This window comes from Taurulus bubalis, assembly GCF_910589615.1.
Source record: "Taurulus bubalis genome assembly, chromosome: 3".
Taxonomy (NCBI): Eukaryota; Metazoa; Chordata; class Actinopteri; order Perciformes; family Cottidae; genus Taurulus; species Taurulus bubalis.
In genome coordinates this window covers 24,261,294-24,280,213 of record NC_136591.1, presented here as the reverse complement: position 1 = coordinate 24,280,213, position 18,920 = coordinate 24,261,294, and the positions used below count along the sequence as shown (strand labels likewise).

The 18,920-nt window shown below is 41.6% G+C and overlaps 1 protein-coding gene across 1 annotated transcript; it reads right to left on the bottom strand.

The window, feature by feature from the left end:
* Positions 1 to 14,239: 14,239 nt before the first annotated feature.
* Positions 14,240 to 18,389, bottom strand: aldh8a1 (aldehyde dehydrogenase 8 family, member A1; the record flags this gene model as incomplete). Its single annotated transcript, XM_079216350.1, has 7 exons — positions 14,240 to 14,692; positions 14,786 to 14,947; positions 15,591 to 15,847; positions 15,996 to 16,145; positions 16,228 to 16,383; positions 17,428 to 17,575; positions 18,240 to 18,389. The coding sequence occupies 7 exons, from the start codon at positions 18,387 to 18,389 to the stop codon at positions 14,240 to 14,242; spliced, it is 1,476 nt and encodes a 491-aa protein (XP_079072476.1).
* Between the last annotated feature and the right edge of the window lie 531 nt (positions 18,390 to 18,920).

The window sequence follows — 18,920 nt, the reverse complement described above, 5'->3', positions numbered from 1 at the left end:
AATTTCAAGAAACAAAGAAAATGTTGGTTTGGATCAGAATGACAGGATTTGGTTGCACATATATCCATGACTATGTGTCAGTTCCTTCCTACTGTAAATTCTTAGTAGCTAGTTAGCTAGCTAGCTGCTTCCTGCTTTCTTACAGTGCAGACGCTTTTCTGCTTGCTCTCGCCTCTGTTTGCATTTTTCTGCGAATACCTTCTGATATTCTTGTCTTTTCTTCTGTGAGAATCTTTGAGCAGCAGCTCCCGGACACTTGAAAACCACTGGGACTCTATGTTTCTATAGATTTGGCTGGCTATTGCCCTAATTCCGCTGGTTTAAAGATAAATTGCTATAGGCTACTTAGCAGCTAAGCTAAAGGCTACTTAGCAGCTAAGCTAAAGCTAAGGAGCAGCAAGATGCCATCTCTCTCCATGGACAACTACTACAAACTCCTGCAGAAGATTGCAGTTTTGGAAAAAAAAAATCCACCGAATAGAAGTGAACGTGGAGGTAAATGGACTGTGTCAGAATGATACCACTTTACCACGGACTCAAAATCTTGTACAAATGCAAGCTAAGACACAGCTAACTAGCACCACTAGGCCTACCAAGAAACAGGAGGACTGTGCAGCTGTTAACGAAACCTCAAATGGTAGTCCTCCCTGGAACTCTCTCGGTGCAAAGGCTAAGAGGCATTCACACCCTCGGGATGTGGGAGGACGACTAACAGGACGACTAACAGGCAAAGCCCAGCACCCTGAGATCTCTGATGCGACTGGCTGGCCTGAACTACCACGCAGGCAAAATTCCTCCTCAACCCCGATACGCAGCTGGACACAGCAGAAAACAGCTGGGAAAAGTAAAACCAGTAAAGAAACTCCACAACAACCAAGCCTACAACTTAAAAACAGATTCGCTCCACTGTCGCAGGATCCTAAATCTGATGATCTGGATAAGCAGCTATCTTCACAAAGCAGGGTAAGAACCGAACATAAAAGGCCGCAGGAAAAGACTGGGCCTGAGACTCTGATTGTTGGAGACTATGCTGTAAAAGATGTCCAAACGATGTGCAGCAAGAATACCAAAATACTAGTGATGGCGAGATGAAGCTTCCTGAAGCATTAAAGCTTTCCATCCAATTGGTTCGCTCATGTGCCGAAGCTTCATGGGGCTTCATTTGCTCTACCTCGCCACCTAGTGGACAATACATGTAAAACAGGCAGAGTGATCATAACGACACCATGGCTTTGGTGTGTGAAGCGTTAAATTGAATAAATTATGTTTGTGACGCCAATACATCAATTATTAACTTATTATTATTGTGTCTATCTTTATGATATAATGGTGGGGTCAAAATCAAAACTCGAAACAAATTGGGAGAGGGTTGTGATGTGACTGTGGGTCAGTGGTTAGAATATCCGACTTTCAGTCAGAGCATCGGTGTTTCGAGCCTCGGCTCTGCTAGTCCATGTTGATGAGTACAATTCTTTAAGTAAAAATAAGAACTTTTCCACAGTGCTGGGCTTTTTGAGACTATTTCGCCTGCTTTATAAAATACCCTTTCACGGACACACATGAAGCTGGTACAGAGAGGAAGGGGTAAATCCATTGAGTTTCGCTGCCCCTTATATTTCAATTCGCACGGCAAACACACAAACCATTTTCTGAATCAGTCACGTGGTGCGGGCGGCTCGCGAGGCTTCGAACGTCACCACATACGTCATCGAGACAAGCCTCGATACGCGCTTCACCAAAATCTACCTGGATTACTCGACACGCGCATCGAAGCCTCGACACGAAAGGACACATCACTACAAAATACTCTGCTTTCCGACAGATATGGTGTCTAACATGAGAGATAAAATCCTGGACATCATGGCTGACTATCCCATGGTGAAAAACCTCATTGTGCATACGGGAAGCTGTGATATTGTGAAACAAGAGTCTGAAGTTCTGAAGCGAGACTTTATTGACTTGTTAAACACAGTCAGCTCTGTCAATGCTGAGGTGTTTATCAGTGGCCGTCTTCCACCAGCAAGGAGAGGAGATGAAAGATTCAGCAGGCTGTTTGAACTGAACAGATTGCTGTCAACTGCATGTACTGACCATACAGTACATTTTATCGACAATTTTTACATTTTCTGGGAGCGTATACATCTTTTTAAACGCAGATGGAGTTTGCCTGAACAAGTCAGGGGTAAAACTCTTCACCTCTAACTTATTTTTCTTCCTGCGTCACTCGTCTGTTCCCACTGCCAAGGACAGGAGACAAGAGGAATCTAAACAAGAGATAACCACACAGCATCGCCGTGAAGACCTCATGGGAAGGAAGCCAAAGGAGAGCCAAGAGGAGGAGTCTCCACCCTCATCATCAAGGATTGATATCCCTCTCGGAGAGGACGGGTCTTTACTTCCCTCACCAGCACCTACTTCCACCCCCCACACTTCATCCAGGTCCCTCTCATCTCTACTCTCTCCCTCCTCCCCATCTTCCCCCCTCATGGAGTTCATTGACCGCATGAACGAGATGGTCATTGCTGGAACCAAATTCACTCCCCTCCGCATAACCACTTCCCGTGCTGAAACCCCTCCAGCTAGACCTCCGTCACTGGTTCTAAGTGCTTTGACGCAAACACCGAAGTTAAAGCGCCGTGCCCCTCTCCCGCCTCTACAACATCTCCACAACCATCCTCTATCTCCACGACCTGATAAAGACATTGATTGATATCTTTTGGGTCCGGACTACAAGGTTAATGACACCACTGATTATCTACAGGAACAGTCGGGGCCCTGTATGAAGTTAGTCTTCTTAATTCCTGTCCTGACTTATCGAAAAGGAAAGATGAGGCTGCGAAGAAACATTAGTAAATCTGCAAACTTATCCAATTTAACATTCATTCCTCGTCAGCCTGTCCAAAGAAATAGGGAAAATATAGTTTTAAACACATTAAACTTAGCTTTATTAAATGTACGGTCTCTGTCAGGAAAAACATTTTTAATCAATGATTTCATTATTAGGCACAAACTAGATTTTTTGTTTTTAACCGAAACTTGGTTAGACCAAGATAACAGTGCAGCTGTTCTTATTGAAGCAACACCTCCCAACTTCAGTTTCATGAGTGAAACAAGAGCGCATAAGAAAGGAGGTAGAGTTGCTATTTTATATAATGAGTCTCTTCAATGCAAGCAGATGTCTTTTGGTCATTTTACTTCCTTTGAATATGTGGCTCTGAATTCCATGCAAGTTTTATTTCTCAACATTTACAGACCACCTAAATACTGTGCAACCTTCTTTGATGAGTTTACTGAACTGCTGTCTATAATCTGTATTGATTTTGATTGTGTTGTCATTGTTGGTGATTTTAATATCCATGTTGATAATCCCCAGGACAGAGGGTCTATAGAGCTATGTGGTGTCCTTGATAACTATGACCTGACTCAGCATGTAACAGGTCCCACCCACAACAAGGGGCACACTCTAGACCTAATCATTACCAAAGGTCTGGACATTTCCAAGGTTGCTGTGACTGATGTTGCACTCTCTGATCATTCCTGTGTTTTCTTTGAGAGTGCAATCTCTCTACACACAAATGTCCAAAGCGTTACATCACTGAAAACACCAGTGAACTATTTATTCAGAAGTTCTGCTCCACACTAGCCCTCTCTTGCATCTCAGTCAATGAGCTTGTGGATGGCTTCAATTCTAAAGTTAAAAATGTTATTGATGCCATTGCACCCACTAAGGTGAAGGTTGTCTCAGGTAAGAAAAGATCCCCTTGGAGAAATGCCACGCTGATCAGAATAGAGAAAAGAGAGTGTCGGAAAGCTGAACGCAGGTGGCGAAAAACTAATCTCCAGGTTCACTGTGGTATCTATAAAGAGAGACTTCACAATTATAATTTGGAACTTAGAAATGCAAGACAGGCCTTCTTCTCTGACATCATAACCAAAAACAAAAACAATACACGCGCCTTATTTGCTACCGTGGACAGGCTAACAAACCATCTGGTGTCGGTAACGGCTACGCTCCAATCCACCTGGGCATGCAATCAATTTGCCTCCTATTTTGCTGATAAAATTCAGAGAATTAAACAAGCAGTCGGTGGCTCCACACTAACCACAGGATATGTGTTGTCCCCATCTTTAAATAGCATCCATTCAAATATCATGACACAATTTCACTCAATTAACCAAAGAAGCCGAGAAGACATTATACAACATCTGAACACATCCTCCTGCTGCTTGGATATTCTACCAACACACTTTTTCAAAAAAAATTCACACTACTTGACCGCTGATCTTTTACAAATTGTAAACACATCCCTTCTCTAAGGTGTCTTCCCACAAGCCCTAAAAACTGCAGTTATTAAACCACTTCTAAAGAAGGCTAGTTTAGACCCCGAAATATTGAAAAACTATAGACCAATATCAAACCTCCCATTCTTAAGTAAAATAATGGAAAAGGTGGTTTTTCAACAGCTGAACAACTTCTTAGCTGAAAATAACTGTTTTAATGTTTTCCAGTCTGGCTTTCGTCAGCACCACAGTACTGAAACTGCTCTTGTTAAGGTTTTCAACGACATCCACTTAAACACAGACAGTGGCAGAACTTCAGTCTTAGTATTACTGCATCTCAGTGCTGCATTCGACACGGTTGATCATGACATACTACTAGACAGACTGAAAGTCTGGGTAGGACTCTGGCGCAGCACTTAATTGGTTTGAATCCTACTTGAAGGACCGACAATACTTTGTGTCGGTAGCTAATTACACATCAGAGCTGACTAGGATGACATGTGGTGTTCCCCAAGGTTCAATACTGGGGCCTCTTCTGTTCAACATCTACATGCTTCCACTGGCTCAGATTATTCCCATGCAAGGGCTGGCTAAATGCATTGAAGAAATCAATAACTGGATGTGCCAGAATTTTCTTCAATTAAATCAAGATAAAACAGAAGTAATTGTTTTTGGTCCCAAGGACGAACGATTGAAAGTCAGCGCTCAGCTTCAATCACTAATGTTAAAAACCTCAAACCAAGCCAGAAATCTAGGTGTAGTTATGGATTCAGACCTCAACCTGAACAGCCATATCAAGACAATTACAAAATCAGCCTACTATCACCTGAAGAATATATCAAAAGTTAGAGGACTTATGTCTCAACAGGATCTAGAGAAACTTGTCCATGCATTTATCTTCAGTAGACTTGACTACTGTAACGGTGTGTTCACAGGCCTCTGTAAAAAGTCAATCAGGAAGCTGCAGCTGATTCAGAACGCTGCAGCTCGAGTCCTCCCTAAGACCAGGAAAGTGGATCACATCACTCCAGTTCTGAGGTCTTTGCACTGGCTCCCTGTCAAACAAAGAATTGACTTTAAAATCCTGCTGCTGGTTTATAAAGCACTGAATGGTTTAGGGCCTAAGTATGTTTGTGATCTGCTGCTACCTTATGAACCATCCCGGCCCCTCAGGTCGTCTGGGACGGGTCTACTTTCTGTTCCAAGAGTCAGAACTAAACATGGAGAAGCAGCGTTCAGCTTTTCTGCTCCACATATCTGGAACAAGGTCCCTGAAAGCTGCAGGTCTGCTGAGACCCTCAGCTCCTTTAAGTCCACATTGAAGACCTTTCTGTTTGCTGCTGCCTTTTAACTGAACCAGATTCAATTACTGCATCTCACTACTGCATTCTATTTCTTAAACTGCACTGCAACTTTTATTCAACTTTTATTTTTTATTTTGCTTTTTGACTGTTTTAATGTTTTGTTAACTGTTTTTAAATCTGCATTATGTTTTGATGCTTTTTAATGGTTTTATGTGAAGCACTTCGAATCGCCTTGTTGTTGAAATGTGCTATACAAACAAACTTGCCTTGCCAAACTTGCCTTGCCTTCAAGCTAGGGATTTAACCTTCTTAACCCTAGAGGCCTTCGTCGAGCCCTTCGTCCAACCTCTTTGTCGATCTCCCAAGCCCAACCAGTCCAAATAGGGCCTCTGGTGTGATACAGCAAAATAAACGGCACATCCTGGCCTTACAAGTCAATATAAGTCTATTTTTCATGTTTATGACACTATTCCTCAATAAATATGAACATTAACCATAAGTATGACTCGAAGGGACTCGAGAGTGACTTGGGACAGCACCCTGAGTTTTGAAAATACGCCATTTTATATTGATAGCATGAAGTCCAACCTTCGCCAAGATACGCACAACATTGCCATTTATATCCTGCAAAAAAAAAAAGGACTTATTTATGGCTGAAATAAGATTTATCAGGCCTTGTTTAGACTCCTTAGCTTGCTCTCAGTCTGCAGCACATGGCTAGAGTGAAGCGAAGACGAGTGGGAACTCAGTGTTAGACACGATCGCTCGAAAATCCTGAACTAAAATAATTATTAAAAATACTTAACTTCACTCAATCAAACCCAATCTTCGCACATATACTTCTAACATATGAAGCTATGTTATATATTAATATAGTTACGATATTAAAAAAAAACTTTTTCTTTTTATATATATATATATTTTTTTCCTTTTCTGTGTATAAACTAATATACCACTAACACATATGTGAACTTATTATCTATGATCACAAGTTTCTTCTGTATATTATAGCTTTTTTAAATATTCAAATAGACCTTGGGGTTTGGGAGGTATACAAACAGGAAGATACCGTAGATTCACAAGCTGTAGCTTGGGCGGGGGGAAGAAAAAATATATAGAAATGTGCCATTTTTGTTGTACATGGAGAAACAGGTGTTTAAGAGTTTGTAGTATGCAAACAGTTTAGAATGTGCCTTTTGTAATTTTAGGAATGCATTTCAATGTTATTTAATCTTCTGAGTCACCATTGAACAGCATTTCATCAGGTGTTGGGCCTTTGCTCTAAACAAGTCATGCATTAGCAAGCTAATATTAGCTTTGTAAATTGGTTCACGTACTTGGATGATAATATTTAGTCAATAGGCAAATGTAGATGCAGCACTCACAAATAAGTGTGTAACATGTTTAATGATGCAGAGCCGCAAAGGGAAACAGTAACTCTTTAGTCACAACTCATTTTTATGTACAAATGTTATGTGGTGATGCGTAAATCTCAACTTAGGACACAGTTAAATTATAATGGAAAGTTTACAAAACCCAACATTTGTGTCCCAAAACAAGTCCATGAGATATGATTAAACCTTGCAGCATGCTCTACAGAAGCATACTTGCTTCTTTAAAACATTCTCAAATAAAAGTTTTTTAACATCTCATTATCTTTATTAACTTGCTAACTCCATCTCGCATCTATTCACCTTTGAAGATAAAGGGACTTCCAGTGAAAAGACCCTTGAACCAAATATACTCACCGGAAAGGTCAATTGTCTGCTTCCATTCAGACTCTTTAATTAAGGTTCAATAAATCCAGGCCAAGCAGTCACCCAGGGCCCCGGTCTTAGCGCTGGATAGATCCAGCTAGATAGGAAATGCAAAGATAAGAGATACAGTATTCAGAGAGAATGAAAGGGAGGTTAATTCATATTCTTTTATATTCGGCAGACAGTTGTGTGAACTAACAAAGACAGTACCCATGAACGGTGGAAGCCATTTCATCAGGTTTCAAAAAGCGTTAAAAGGTTGTTCCTCCACTCTCTACCTCAACCATTCATGTGTGCCTGTAATACACATGTTATAATAACACCAAAGACATTATCTTTTCACGTACTGTAGAGCAGGTTACTCACAACATGTATTGACAGATAGTATAAAAGTATGAAATATATAACTTAAAAAGAGCAAGGCATGGGATTATGTGAAAGGCATTCATCAGCATGTCAAACATTGAATAAGAGTTATCTAGGGCAGAGCATCCCCCCCCCCCACACACACACACACACACACACACACACACACACACACACACGGTTCCACTACAGATGAGTGATTACCTGCACGACGGCGGTGTCAACGTGTTCAGTATTTTCTTCCCTCGTGTCAGATGAGAGCTGTTAGGTAACAGAGAGGCTCGTTGGCCTACAAACGTTGGTGACCCCTCTCACTCTGCAGCCGACCTTGTGCCAGTGTACTTCAGCTGGAGAGCATCTTACGTAAACAAACTTTGGGCAAACTTGTTGATGTTGGTATGGCAGAAGTCAAAATGTCACGTTAAATGTCTCAAAATCAGCAGGACACAGCAACTGGTCTGTATTCAATGTCTTGCTTATGGACACTTCAGCAGCAGTTTCTGATTTGAAGCTCGCCTTCCAATCTTTTACTTTTATTTTGCATCTATGTCTGGTTAAGTTGAATAATTATTTCACTTGTCATATTTCACACACACACAAATATATATATATATGTGTAACCCTATTATGACAGTCTCACAGGAAAGGTGATTCTTCTGCAACAACGTGTATGTAAAGTATATTCAATCCACTGGAACAACAGTATTCTATCATTAAAGTAATCCTAGTATCGAATTAACTCTTCCTTCTTCTCTGGATATTTCAAGCAGACGGAGCTTTGTGTCTGTCAACGCCCCTGTGTAAACATCTAATATTTCCATGCTGACCTGGTTTCTCTATTTGTTTGCTCTGCTGTGTTTGACCCGAGCCTTTGTGTCCTCTTGTGTCTGCATTAGTGGCATGATGCTATGCAAACTTTTTCTGTATGGGGACGTCCTCTGTACTAGATATTAGCAAAGCGTGCTGCAAAAGGACTATTCATTAGTTTTTCATTAGACACCAAAAGTCGACGAAGGAGTCATCCGATAGCAAGAGCACAAACGTCTCGGAGCTCTGAGACTCTTTTCTACTTCACCACGAGGACAACTCCACACCACTATATCACAGCTCAGTGTAATCTCCTCAGAGCCTCCTGTATCTGTTCCTGCATTATGTTATTGAGAGAATGAGATACTAACTAGCTCTTCCTAAATGGGTGTGGAGAATTCCCAACGGCAAAATACTAGAAAGATAATGAGCGGGGAACCACTTTAAGAAAGACAAACTATTTATTCAAGCATGAAGCATTGCTGCCTGGGGAGTTGAACTGTAATGCCTAAAAGTGGGCTTGCAATCTATGGCCACATTTAGACAATAGGCAGCACATGTTTAACCCAACAACAGTCTACCTCAGTAATGTTATTTTTGTCTGCTGATTCTTTTTTTCCAGATTTTTATCAAAAGCCCAAATATGTCCATGCAGCTGTGGAGCAGCCATAGACTGTATATAAGAAGTTGACCTAGTCCCCGTGATGTTACCCATTGGTTTGTGAACTACGGTTTTGAAACCTCTGGTTCGGCATTTTGTTCGTCGCCATCTTGGTTTTGTGCAACCAGAAGTGACAAGAGATTATGGAGTTAAGTCCAACTGAACTCCATAAAAGACATTTTTATGCTACCAAAAATGTTGTAATTAACTTTTGAAAACAGACTTTGAAAGGGTTAAAGTTGTACAGCAAAAACACTGACAACTCCAAGACTGCACAACGCCATGGTAGCAGCCTGTCAATCATAAGGTAGCCACACCCTTCAGCATATACGGCGTCATCGTCAATATTTATGCAAGCAAATTTGATGATGCAATCCATACACATCAGGGAGATAAAACATTGAACCATACTTTGCACAACCAATAAACTGAATGTGAGAGAGAGGGTTGGCACTGCAACTGCTGGGACCAATGTATCACCAATACTAGTGATGACAAAATTCCAACTGAACAATGCCTTGTAAAATCACACAAACAATGAAGCTATGACGACATATCTTCCCAGACCAACATTAGGACCACTGCAGGACAATGTTAAATATCTCAACATCAAATAGCCGACTCATGACTGAAACACCAACAATTAGAATGCCTAACGCCTATGTTAACTCCCTGATGAAGTTCACTTCTTGAGGAGAAATTATGCAAGGTGGTCTTTCATGTGTGCAAACCTCTCTATGACCTTGCTATTAAAATCCAGCTGTTCATGAATGAGTTCATTTTCATTAGATGGCATAGCCATGGCATCCAACCTCAGCTGTCCCATTGTATTCTGTACTCTGTTAAGAGTGGAGGAGTTCCTTTAGGATTCAGCGCTGGTCAATAGTGTTGTGACGTCACGGTTTCAGACAAAACATACGCCCGCGGGCCCCCCAGGGGGTCCAGTCCGGCCCGCGGGATAATTGTTAAAATTGCAGAAAAATTTCAAAAAAATTAAATTAGCTATGGCTCAAACCACTGATCCACTGATTGAAAAATGGGTACACTATCCATTGACACAGAGTCGCAATTGATTAGACCACTGACATTACTAGAGATATTGCTCAACTGTGAGGGAATCTGCAGAGGAGAGCCCAGGCAGGTAAACAGTGGGCTGATGTCTGAATTTTTGGTCTTTATGTTTCGAGTTTATTGTAGAAAGACCTTAAAATAGGGTTTATCATCCAAAAAGCTTCACCAATGATTTAAACAGAGAAATAGTGTCATTATGCATGCGTTATTATGCTGTGATTTTACTGGTCCGGCCCACTTGAGTCTTGAGAGCATGCGGCCCCTTCACTAAAATGAGTTTGACACCCCTGCCCTAGAGATTGCTTTCATGAAGGAACGTCAATAGAGAAACTGCAGTTTTACCTTTGCTCAGTTCACTGTGAAAAGCACCAGGCTTTCAAAAAGCTTCACAGGGAAGAAACTGGGAGAATGTATCAGACTTGTTTCCACTTGCAGCCGTTGTTTTCAGCAAACAAGCCTAAAAAAAACACTTTATATTACATTACCTGCCCAAAACCAAATGGCAGACAAAGGTATTGGCTAGCTAGTGGGGAGCATCTACCGAATCAGATATTTCCCTCAGTAATTGGTAGATCAAAAGCAGATGGTCAATATTTGCCGGCTGCTGAATAATCGGTTTAAAAAAATAGTTTAGGCCTTCCAATCTTTGTCGGAAACACTAAGTGACCAAATCACAAAGCAATGTACAAAAAACACACATAGATAGATTGTCGTTGGTTTACAGGTCATAGCAAAAACAAGTCAGTATGTAATGCAGTAATACATATTTGAAATGAATGCTCTTTAGGAGTGCATTTGTGAAATGCAAGGAAGGGTAGTTTTATCTCACTACGACTCATCGCCTTGTCATGTTCTTATAAAATTGTACCTTTAAGGTACTGCATGTGGCTCCAGCTTTAGCTGTCATTTCAGATGGGTGAAAATAAGGCAGCTGTCAGAGATTGACTTTCAGCTGCAGACATTTAGCCCTCTGAAGCCAAGTAACTCTCTTAGTCCCTCCCATACAGACAGTTTGCTTAACCTGCTGCAACTGCAGCATTTTCCTCGGGTCTGCTTTATCTCTGGGCTTATCTACCACAAAACCAAGGCCGTCCGTTGTGGAAAAATCCCAAACCCAAATGTGACGGGAGCATGCCGAGAGAAGGAGAGGCTTGTGGTGAGAACGAGCAAGCCTATTGTGTGTGTGAAACATGACATTCAAAAAACAAAGTAAAGGAGAACAAATAAAAATACCAAAGCCAGGATAAAGGAAAGAGATAGGAAGACTAGAAACAACTGACTTTGTGACTCAGAAGACTAAGAAAGATCTTTCTTTTCAATGACAAAGCCCAAAGCCTGTAATTTGAGATGTCATAATGGACGAGGTTGGTAGTTAAAGTGATATACGTAAACAAAGCTGTCAATCTGCAAAATCTGGGACAAAAGGAAACATAATGAGCCAGGTTCTCTCTGTCGGTTGCTTTTTCTCTTGTTATCTGTTTCTATCTGATCTCACACACACACACACACACGCGCACGCGCACGCACACACGCACACACACACACACACACACACACACACACACACACACACACACACACACACACACACACACACACACACACACGCGCACACACACGCACAAAATCAAATGTTCCTGTGTGTACATTATAATTAAAACACTTAAAAAGATAATATTTCACAGACTTGGCCAAAAGAAGAGAGAAAGCGGCTCTTGGCTGTAACCGTTCTTTTCCACATACATATCAATGAGATGGCCCTCTGCATGAAGCCTATCACATCCCTGCAGGCAGTATGAAAACATATCCTTTATATATTCCGGCGGGCTAGATATTGCGGTTTCCTTGTGGTTATAAAATGGAAGGATGCTCTATTTTCATTTCTTCCAGTGCCGATAAGTGAGGCGAGAGTTAAATGCTTGGTTTGGCTGAAGCCGACGGGGGTGTTCTCAAAGTCACGTACAGCTTCAATGAGCCTTTTCCTTCTCAATGAAACATCCACAAGAGGGGGAGATGAAAGATAAATCACAGAAAAAGGGCGGAAACAGAGGAAAATGAAATAAGTGCCGACTTTGTTTCCATTCCATTTGCTGGTCCAATAAAACACGCCACTTCCGACCTCCTAACCTGAGAGTTTTGGGTGGCATCCATTTCATCACACGCTATGTTCTAGGAAGGCACAGGAGCACGAACGTGTGTATGCAATCACGCAGCGTGACATAGCACAATGCCCATTCCCCAGCCAAAACACAGAGGGTGGGACGAACGGACGGACGCGCGCGCACACGCACGCACACACACACACACACACACAAACGAGGGACGTGATTTTGCACACGAGCACATTGGGAGCGTCTTTTCCTAAAAGCTCAGGGCTCAGATGGAGCAGAGAGCATCATGCACGTAGTCTCATCATGCACACACACTCATAATGCATGCAGGCGCACTGCACAGTCAATCTCATCACACACTGCATTCAATCACGATTACATGATTAGCAAGGTGGGGAGACATGTTTAATAAGTGAGTGTGCCGGAACAGACATGCGAAATCAGGAGGAAGATGAAACCAGCTTTCGGTTGGCAGATAGTGATTTCTTAAATGTTTGTTTCAACCTGCATGCACCGGCTTTCAAGTCACTTCAGTTACCTAACGTTTAAAGAGTCCTTGGGACACCCATCATTTTTTTTTATTTATTAAGATTTCCTTTTTTGAAGATTCTCAAAAATGAAATGCGCAAAATATGACTTTACTGCATCACAAATATTTGACATGATTGCGGCCTAACACTTTGGTCCAAACTGAAATATCACAGCAATCCTTTGGACTGGCATTAAATTTGGTACAAACATTCACGTCTCATGAACTGTATACTAGTTTGTGTGATCCCCTGATCTTTCATCTTTAACCACAATCAGGTCAAAATTGTAGTTTGTCTGATACTTAGTTTTATGACCTGCTAAACCAATGACAACTCCATCAGCTGTACTTTGTGTTTGGTGCCTCTTAGCTCACATTAGCATGCTGGGTTTAGTGCAATCAGGTTCCTTTTCCCCTCTCCAAACATGTGTGCTGGCCAACCACAACACGGGACAGTTTGGCATTCATTCACCTTTCTGACGTCAGCAGGTCAGACGTAAAAACAACTCGATGTAAAACAGTTACGTTTCAGTACATATGTGACGTGAAACATCATAAAACCAAGCAGACTTTGACCGAGTGTTTAAAGGACAGTCATCACCAGCCGACACATGTACAAAGTGTGCTGATAAAAATCTGAATGTTACTCAGCAGGTCTGTTTACTTCAAACAGAACCAGAATCTGACATCTCTCTTTGACGAATGCTATGTCATAAAAACACTGAAGATTTACAGCAACAAGGACAATATTAGAAAGTAACCAAAAAAGCTTACTGAACTACAGGTCACATTTATTTACATCATTTTTATTTTTTTTACAGAACAGCTAAAGAAATATACCAGTTCAGTCGTAAAGTTGATTTGACAAAGATCTGCTACCTGCTTCACCAGAACCTGATTTAAGATTCTATCAGTATTATCTGCATTTGTGTGCCTTCTTTTCAGAATTACTTCCTGAACTGTCTTGCAAAACACAGACCTGTAGTGTAAAGATTTAAAGGATGTTCTTCCTACTTGATAGATTGTGCTTTCTTGAAATCTGCAATAAATAGGTTTCTGCCTTATCTGGTTTGAATCCCCCACACACTCAAAATATTCAGCTAATATTAATATTTTAATTTATTTATGTATTTCCTTATTACTTGACATTTCTATTGGCTCTGTTTGTTTATGCATCTGTTTTGTTCCACTGTGACTTTCTCTGACTTTTGTGTTCTATTAAAAGTGACTTAATTACGGGCTCTGGGAATTCGAGAGGGCGGGAGGAGAAATGTGTCATTTACATTTTCTAGGAGTTGCCAAAAGAGATTAAGGAATGTCTAAACAAACATTCTCCATCTTCCTTTCCTCCCTTAGTGCTTGATCGTGATCGTCTTCACCTCGGTGAAGAAGTGGTAGGAATCCTTCCCTCCTTCCCTCCCCACGCCAGAGTCTTTCATGCCTCCAAAGGGCAGGTTCAGATCTCTCACCAGCCAGCAGTTGGTCCACACCAGACCTGCTTGCAGCCGCCTAGCCACCCGGTGAACCTTCCCCACGTCGCTGGACCACACGGTGGCCGACAGACCGTAGCGCACGCCGTTGCCCTTGGAAATGGCCTCTTCCTCCGTGTCGAAGGGGCTAATGCAGGTGACGGGACCGAAGATCTCCTCCTGCATGACGCGGGAGCTTTCGGATATGCCGGAGATGACGGTGGCCGGCATGAAGTACCCGTTGGCGTTGAGCTCGGGGAGGTCCAGCTGATCGACCCCCTCGCCACAGTGGACGATGCCACCTTCAGATTTAGCGAGTGCTACGAAGCTTCGAACCTGGGGATTGAGACAAGGAGGGATTTCAAATTAAAGTACACAAGTATTGTGAACAGTAGAAACATTTTCTTTCACACCATTTGACAGTTGTACCTTCTCAAGGTGCTCTTTGCTGATGAGCGCTCCGTTGTTGCTGCTGGGGTCAGAGGGCACGCCGGTCTTGAATTTCTTCGCTGCAGCCACAAACCTTTTCAGGAACTCAGAATAAATACTCCTCTCTACGTAAATCCTGCTGGTACACAAGCAGATTTCTCCCTGAGATGAGGAGGGAAGGGAAAGATTGTTCAGGATGGTTCTAAAAAAAAAAAATCTGCCTCATGATAAAATGTGGAATGTGATCTCCCCCATGTGGACAAATCATAGAACTGCATCCTTATCGCATGGAGCCACATAACTGTTCTTCAAGTGACACTTCATTTCATTTACATTACTATTGAAATAAGAATAAAACTAATTGCTTTTAACATGTTTACAAGTGCTTTAACATTTTAATTAATACAGATAGACCATGTTAAGCAGAGCCTTCATGAATGTGTATTTCTCAAAATGTGAAACTATTCCTCCAGCCTCAGTTGATATGCTTTTTCTTTTTTAACTCAAAGTCCCTTTACAAACTTTGAACTGACTACAATGACAACTGAGCAAAATGTTACATAAAGAACTGAAACCATTTCACTCTGAGTTGATATGTGCTTATGTGGATCATATTCCATTATACATTTTCAATATATTTAGCACAAAACGGTTGACCCACAGTAGATTTACCCATCACTTCGTGGTGCCAGCCTTGATAATAACCCTCACAAGAGCATGTAACATACAAAGCAACTAATGACAACAATAGTAAAAGTAACCAAAAGTCCTAAATAGAGTGTTAAAACACAAACTTTTCTCTTACCTGATTGTTAAAGCTGGAGTGAATTGTGGTCTCGAGGCACTGGTCCAGGTTTGCATCAGCAAAGATAATGGCAGGGTTTTTACCCCCCAGCTCCAGTGAGAGCTTCTTACAATACGGGGCGCTCCGCTCTGTGATACGCTGGGCAGTTGCCGTGGAACCAGTAAAAGAGACCAATGGGACGTCAGGATGCCCGACGAGGGCATCACCTGCTCTCGGGCCAGTGCCAAAAACGATGTTGACTACTCCAGGAGGAACACCTGCAGAGACATACAGGTCTGCATTATTGTGTACTACTCATTTTTAATAAAGTTATTTATGTAGAAATATGTAGAATTGAAACATTTGTGCCAACTTCTGTGCATATATAAGTGGAATGCTAATGCATTGTGGGTGCAGGAGTCCTACCAGCCTGCTGCATCAACTTGCACATCATCCAGGCAGTCACGGAGGACATCTCGCTGGGTTTGGCCACCACTGTGTTGCCTGTAGCGATTGCAGGTGCAATCTTCCAGGTCAGAAGGTACAGGGGGAGATTCCAAGGGCTGATCAGACCAGCTACATGCACAACAACATAGTTTTAAAAGCACTTTCAAACATAAGTGAAAGGTGTTTTGATGCAAACACACGGAGCTCTCACCCACTCCCACAGGGCTACGGACGGTGTAGCTCAGGCAGCCTATGTGGTCCATCTGGCTGCATTCGGTGGTGTGGTGGAGCACCGATGACGCGAAGAAACGTAAGTTGTACACTGACCGGGGAATGTCCACAGTCCGTGCAAATGCTACCGTTTTACCTGTAACGCAACAACAAAGATATAGAATTTAAGAGAATATACTCGTGGAAAATATTGATAGACATTAATCAGTGTTTGATGAATGACCCGGTGGCATGATCCCAGTTTATTTTTGGACAATGCTTGAGCTTTCCTCTAGTGCCACCCTCAGGCCAAATGTCATTTTAGTGGACAATATTATCTCAAACTCTATTACACAGATTACCATTACATTTGGTCATTACTTTCATGCTCTTTTGATTTTAATGATGCCATTTGATGACCCCGTTTCCTCTGGCACCATTATATGCTCTCTACTGGTATAAGTACAAATAAATAGCAAACGCATTAAATTTATTTGTATAGCCCAAAATCAAATTTGTTTCCTCAGAGGGCTTTGCAATCTGTACAGCACACAACATCCTGTCAAACCGGAACAGGAAAAAAAAAGGAAGAAACCGTCAGGCGAACATCACTCTCCCAGGATTGCCAGAAGTGCAATAGATGCCAGTATGTTGTGTACTCAGTCCTGCACTTTTGTATTAATATGATCATTATTAGTAGTAGTAATATAAACACACAAGCATTCGGAAGTATTTAAAGTATATCATTTTTTTTTCTCTCCACTTTATCACTATAAATATTCTTTATAATTATGCCCAAATAATTGTAATACCATGCTTTTTTATATTAGATAATAGATTAATTGTATAAGTCCATTTTCAATAAGAAGAAAAGACAAATATTTCATGGTTCAAGTTTCTCAAATCTGTGAGAATTTGCTGCATTTATCTCATTTTATGAAAACTGAATATCTTTGGGTTTTGGACTAGTCTGATGTTTTCTAAATCAAATAATTAATCCATCCGTCATCTGATGAATAAATAAATAACGAAATGTGCTTGAACAAAAACTGCATAAAGGGGTTTTGAAATTGGGGTCCCAACTGGAATTAAATTCAAAGATCTGAACACACAGTTGTGTTCATTTGTATCAGACTGAGTCTTGAGTTGATGCTACATGTGTAAAAAAAAAAAAAAAAACACAAAAAACACTTTTAGACACCTTGGTCTTTGGACTCTGCTTGGGCGAACTCCTCGAGCTGCGCCTCCATCAGGTCGGCCAGCTTGTTGAGGACCTGCGCTCGCTGCTCCGGGCTGCGGGCGGACCAGCCGAGGAAGGCTCCTTTAGCCGCCGCCACGGCCGCGTCCACCTGAAGGCAATGGAGCACTGAGAGATAAGCACATTGGCCTGACCGTCTGGCGCCTCCCCTCAAGGTTTATTGACATGTGCGATTAGTTCACTGTTGACTATGTAAAGAGCAAAGGTGATTTCCCTCCGACTAGAGCCGCGCTGCACATGCAACCAGCACCAACCTACACATTCAACAAGACTATATGACACATAAAAGTGTGTAAGTGTTTTTTCATTTCCTGGACCATCTGCAAGAAAGTATGCAAAATGATAATCTGGTGCATATGGAAGCCCGTTTCTGCACTGTAATAAAAAAATTGAGATCCTGCAAGTCATAATTCTGAGATAGTAAATCGAAATTATGAGACAGTATCTCATAATTATGACTTGGCATCTCATAAGTATGAGATACTAATCAAAAATTGAGATCCTGTAAGTCATAATTATGAGATAGTATTGCATAATTATGACTTAAAGGATCTCAATTTTTTTTAATCACAGTGGCGGCATATGAAAATGATTAAACCCAAGTCACATACGCGATACACCATGCCATGTTTAAAAAATGTGCCAAACATGGGTATGTTGACAGAGTGCACTGAGAAGAAGGTGCAAAAAGTGCAGAAAAACCCAACTTATTAATATTGCACAAGCCTCCGCTGTGTCTGAAGAGAACGACCCACCTCCTCCGTCCCGCTGTCGGGCACCCTGCAGTAAACCTCTCCGGTGGACGGGTCGTAGGAGTCGATGTGACTCCGACAGGGGACGAACCTCCCTCCTATGAAGTTCTCCAGGACCAGATACGAGCTCTTCTTCTCCGATGTGTTCGTCATGGCTGCCATTTGGTGAGACTCCTGCAGGTGATGGTGTCTCTCATGTGTCAGTAGAGACAAGTTACCTTTGGCTTCTGATCCTCCCACTTTACAGCGGCCTCTTGGGTCACGTTTCACAATAATGTGCACCATGGTTATGCTGCAGGGGAGGCTAATTATTCTCTCAAGGCCCTGGTTAGGATTTACGGTTATCATGCTGATAAGAGAAACAAGATCAGAGCAAGTTTCAAGCTACATAAATGAATAACAGTTACTCTGTTACACCGTTATACACCCCCCAAGTTTTGTTCACGGGAGAATCACTAAATTCACAGACACATTCAGAAGATACTGGTATGATAGCTGAGATTTAGCTCTTATTTCTTGGAAACGGGTCAAACTCCCTCTGCTGATGAAGTTCATGTGATGGACCGCTCCAGAACAACTAAATGGACTTTGAGGCTTGATTGTTTTGTTGTACAGAAGAAAAAAAAAGTAGTGGGGATCAAACTATTCTCTCAATTTTACGTTAAAGATTAACCCATGTTTAAT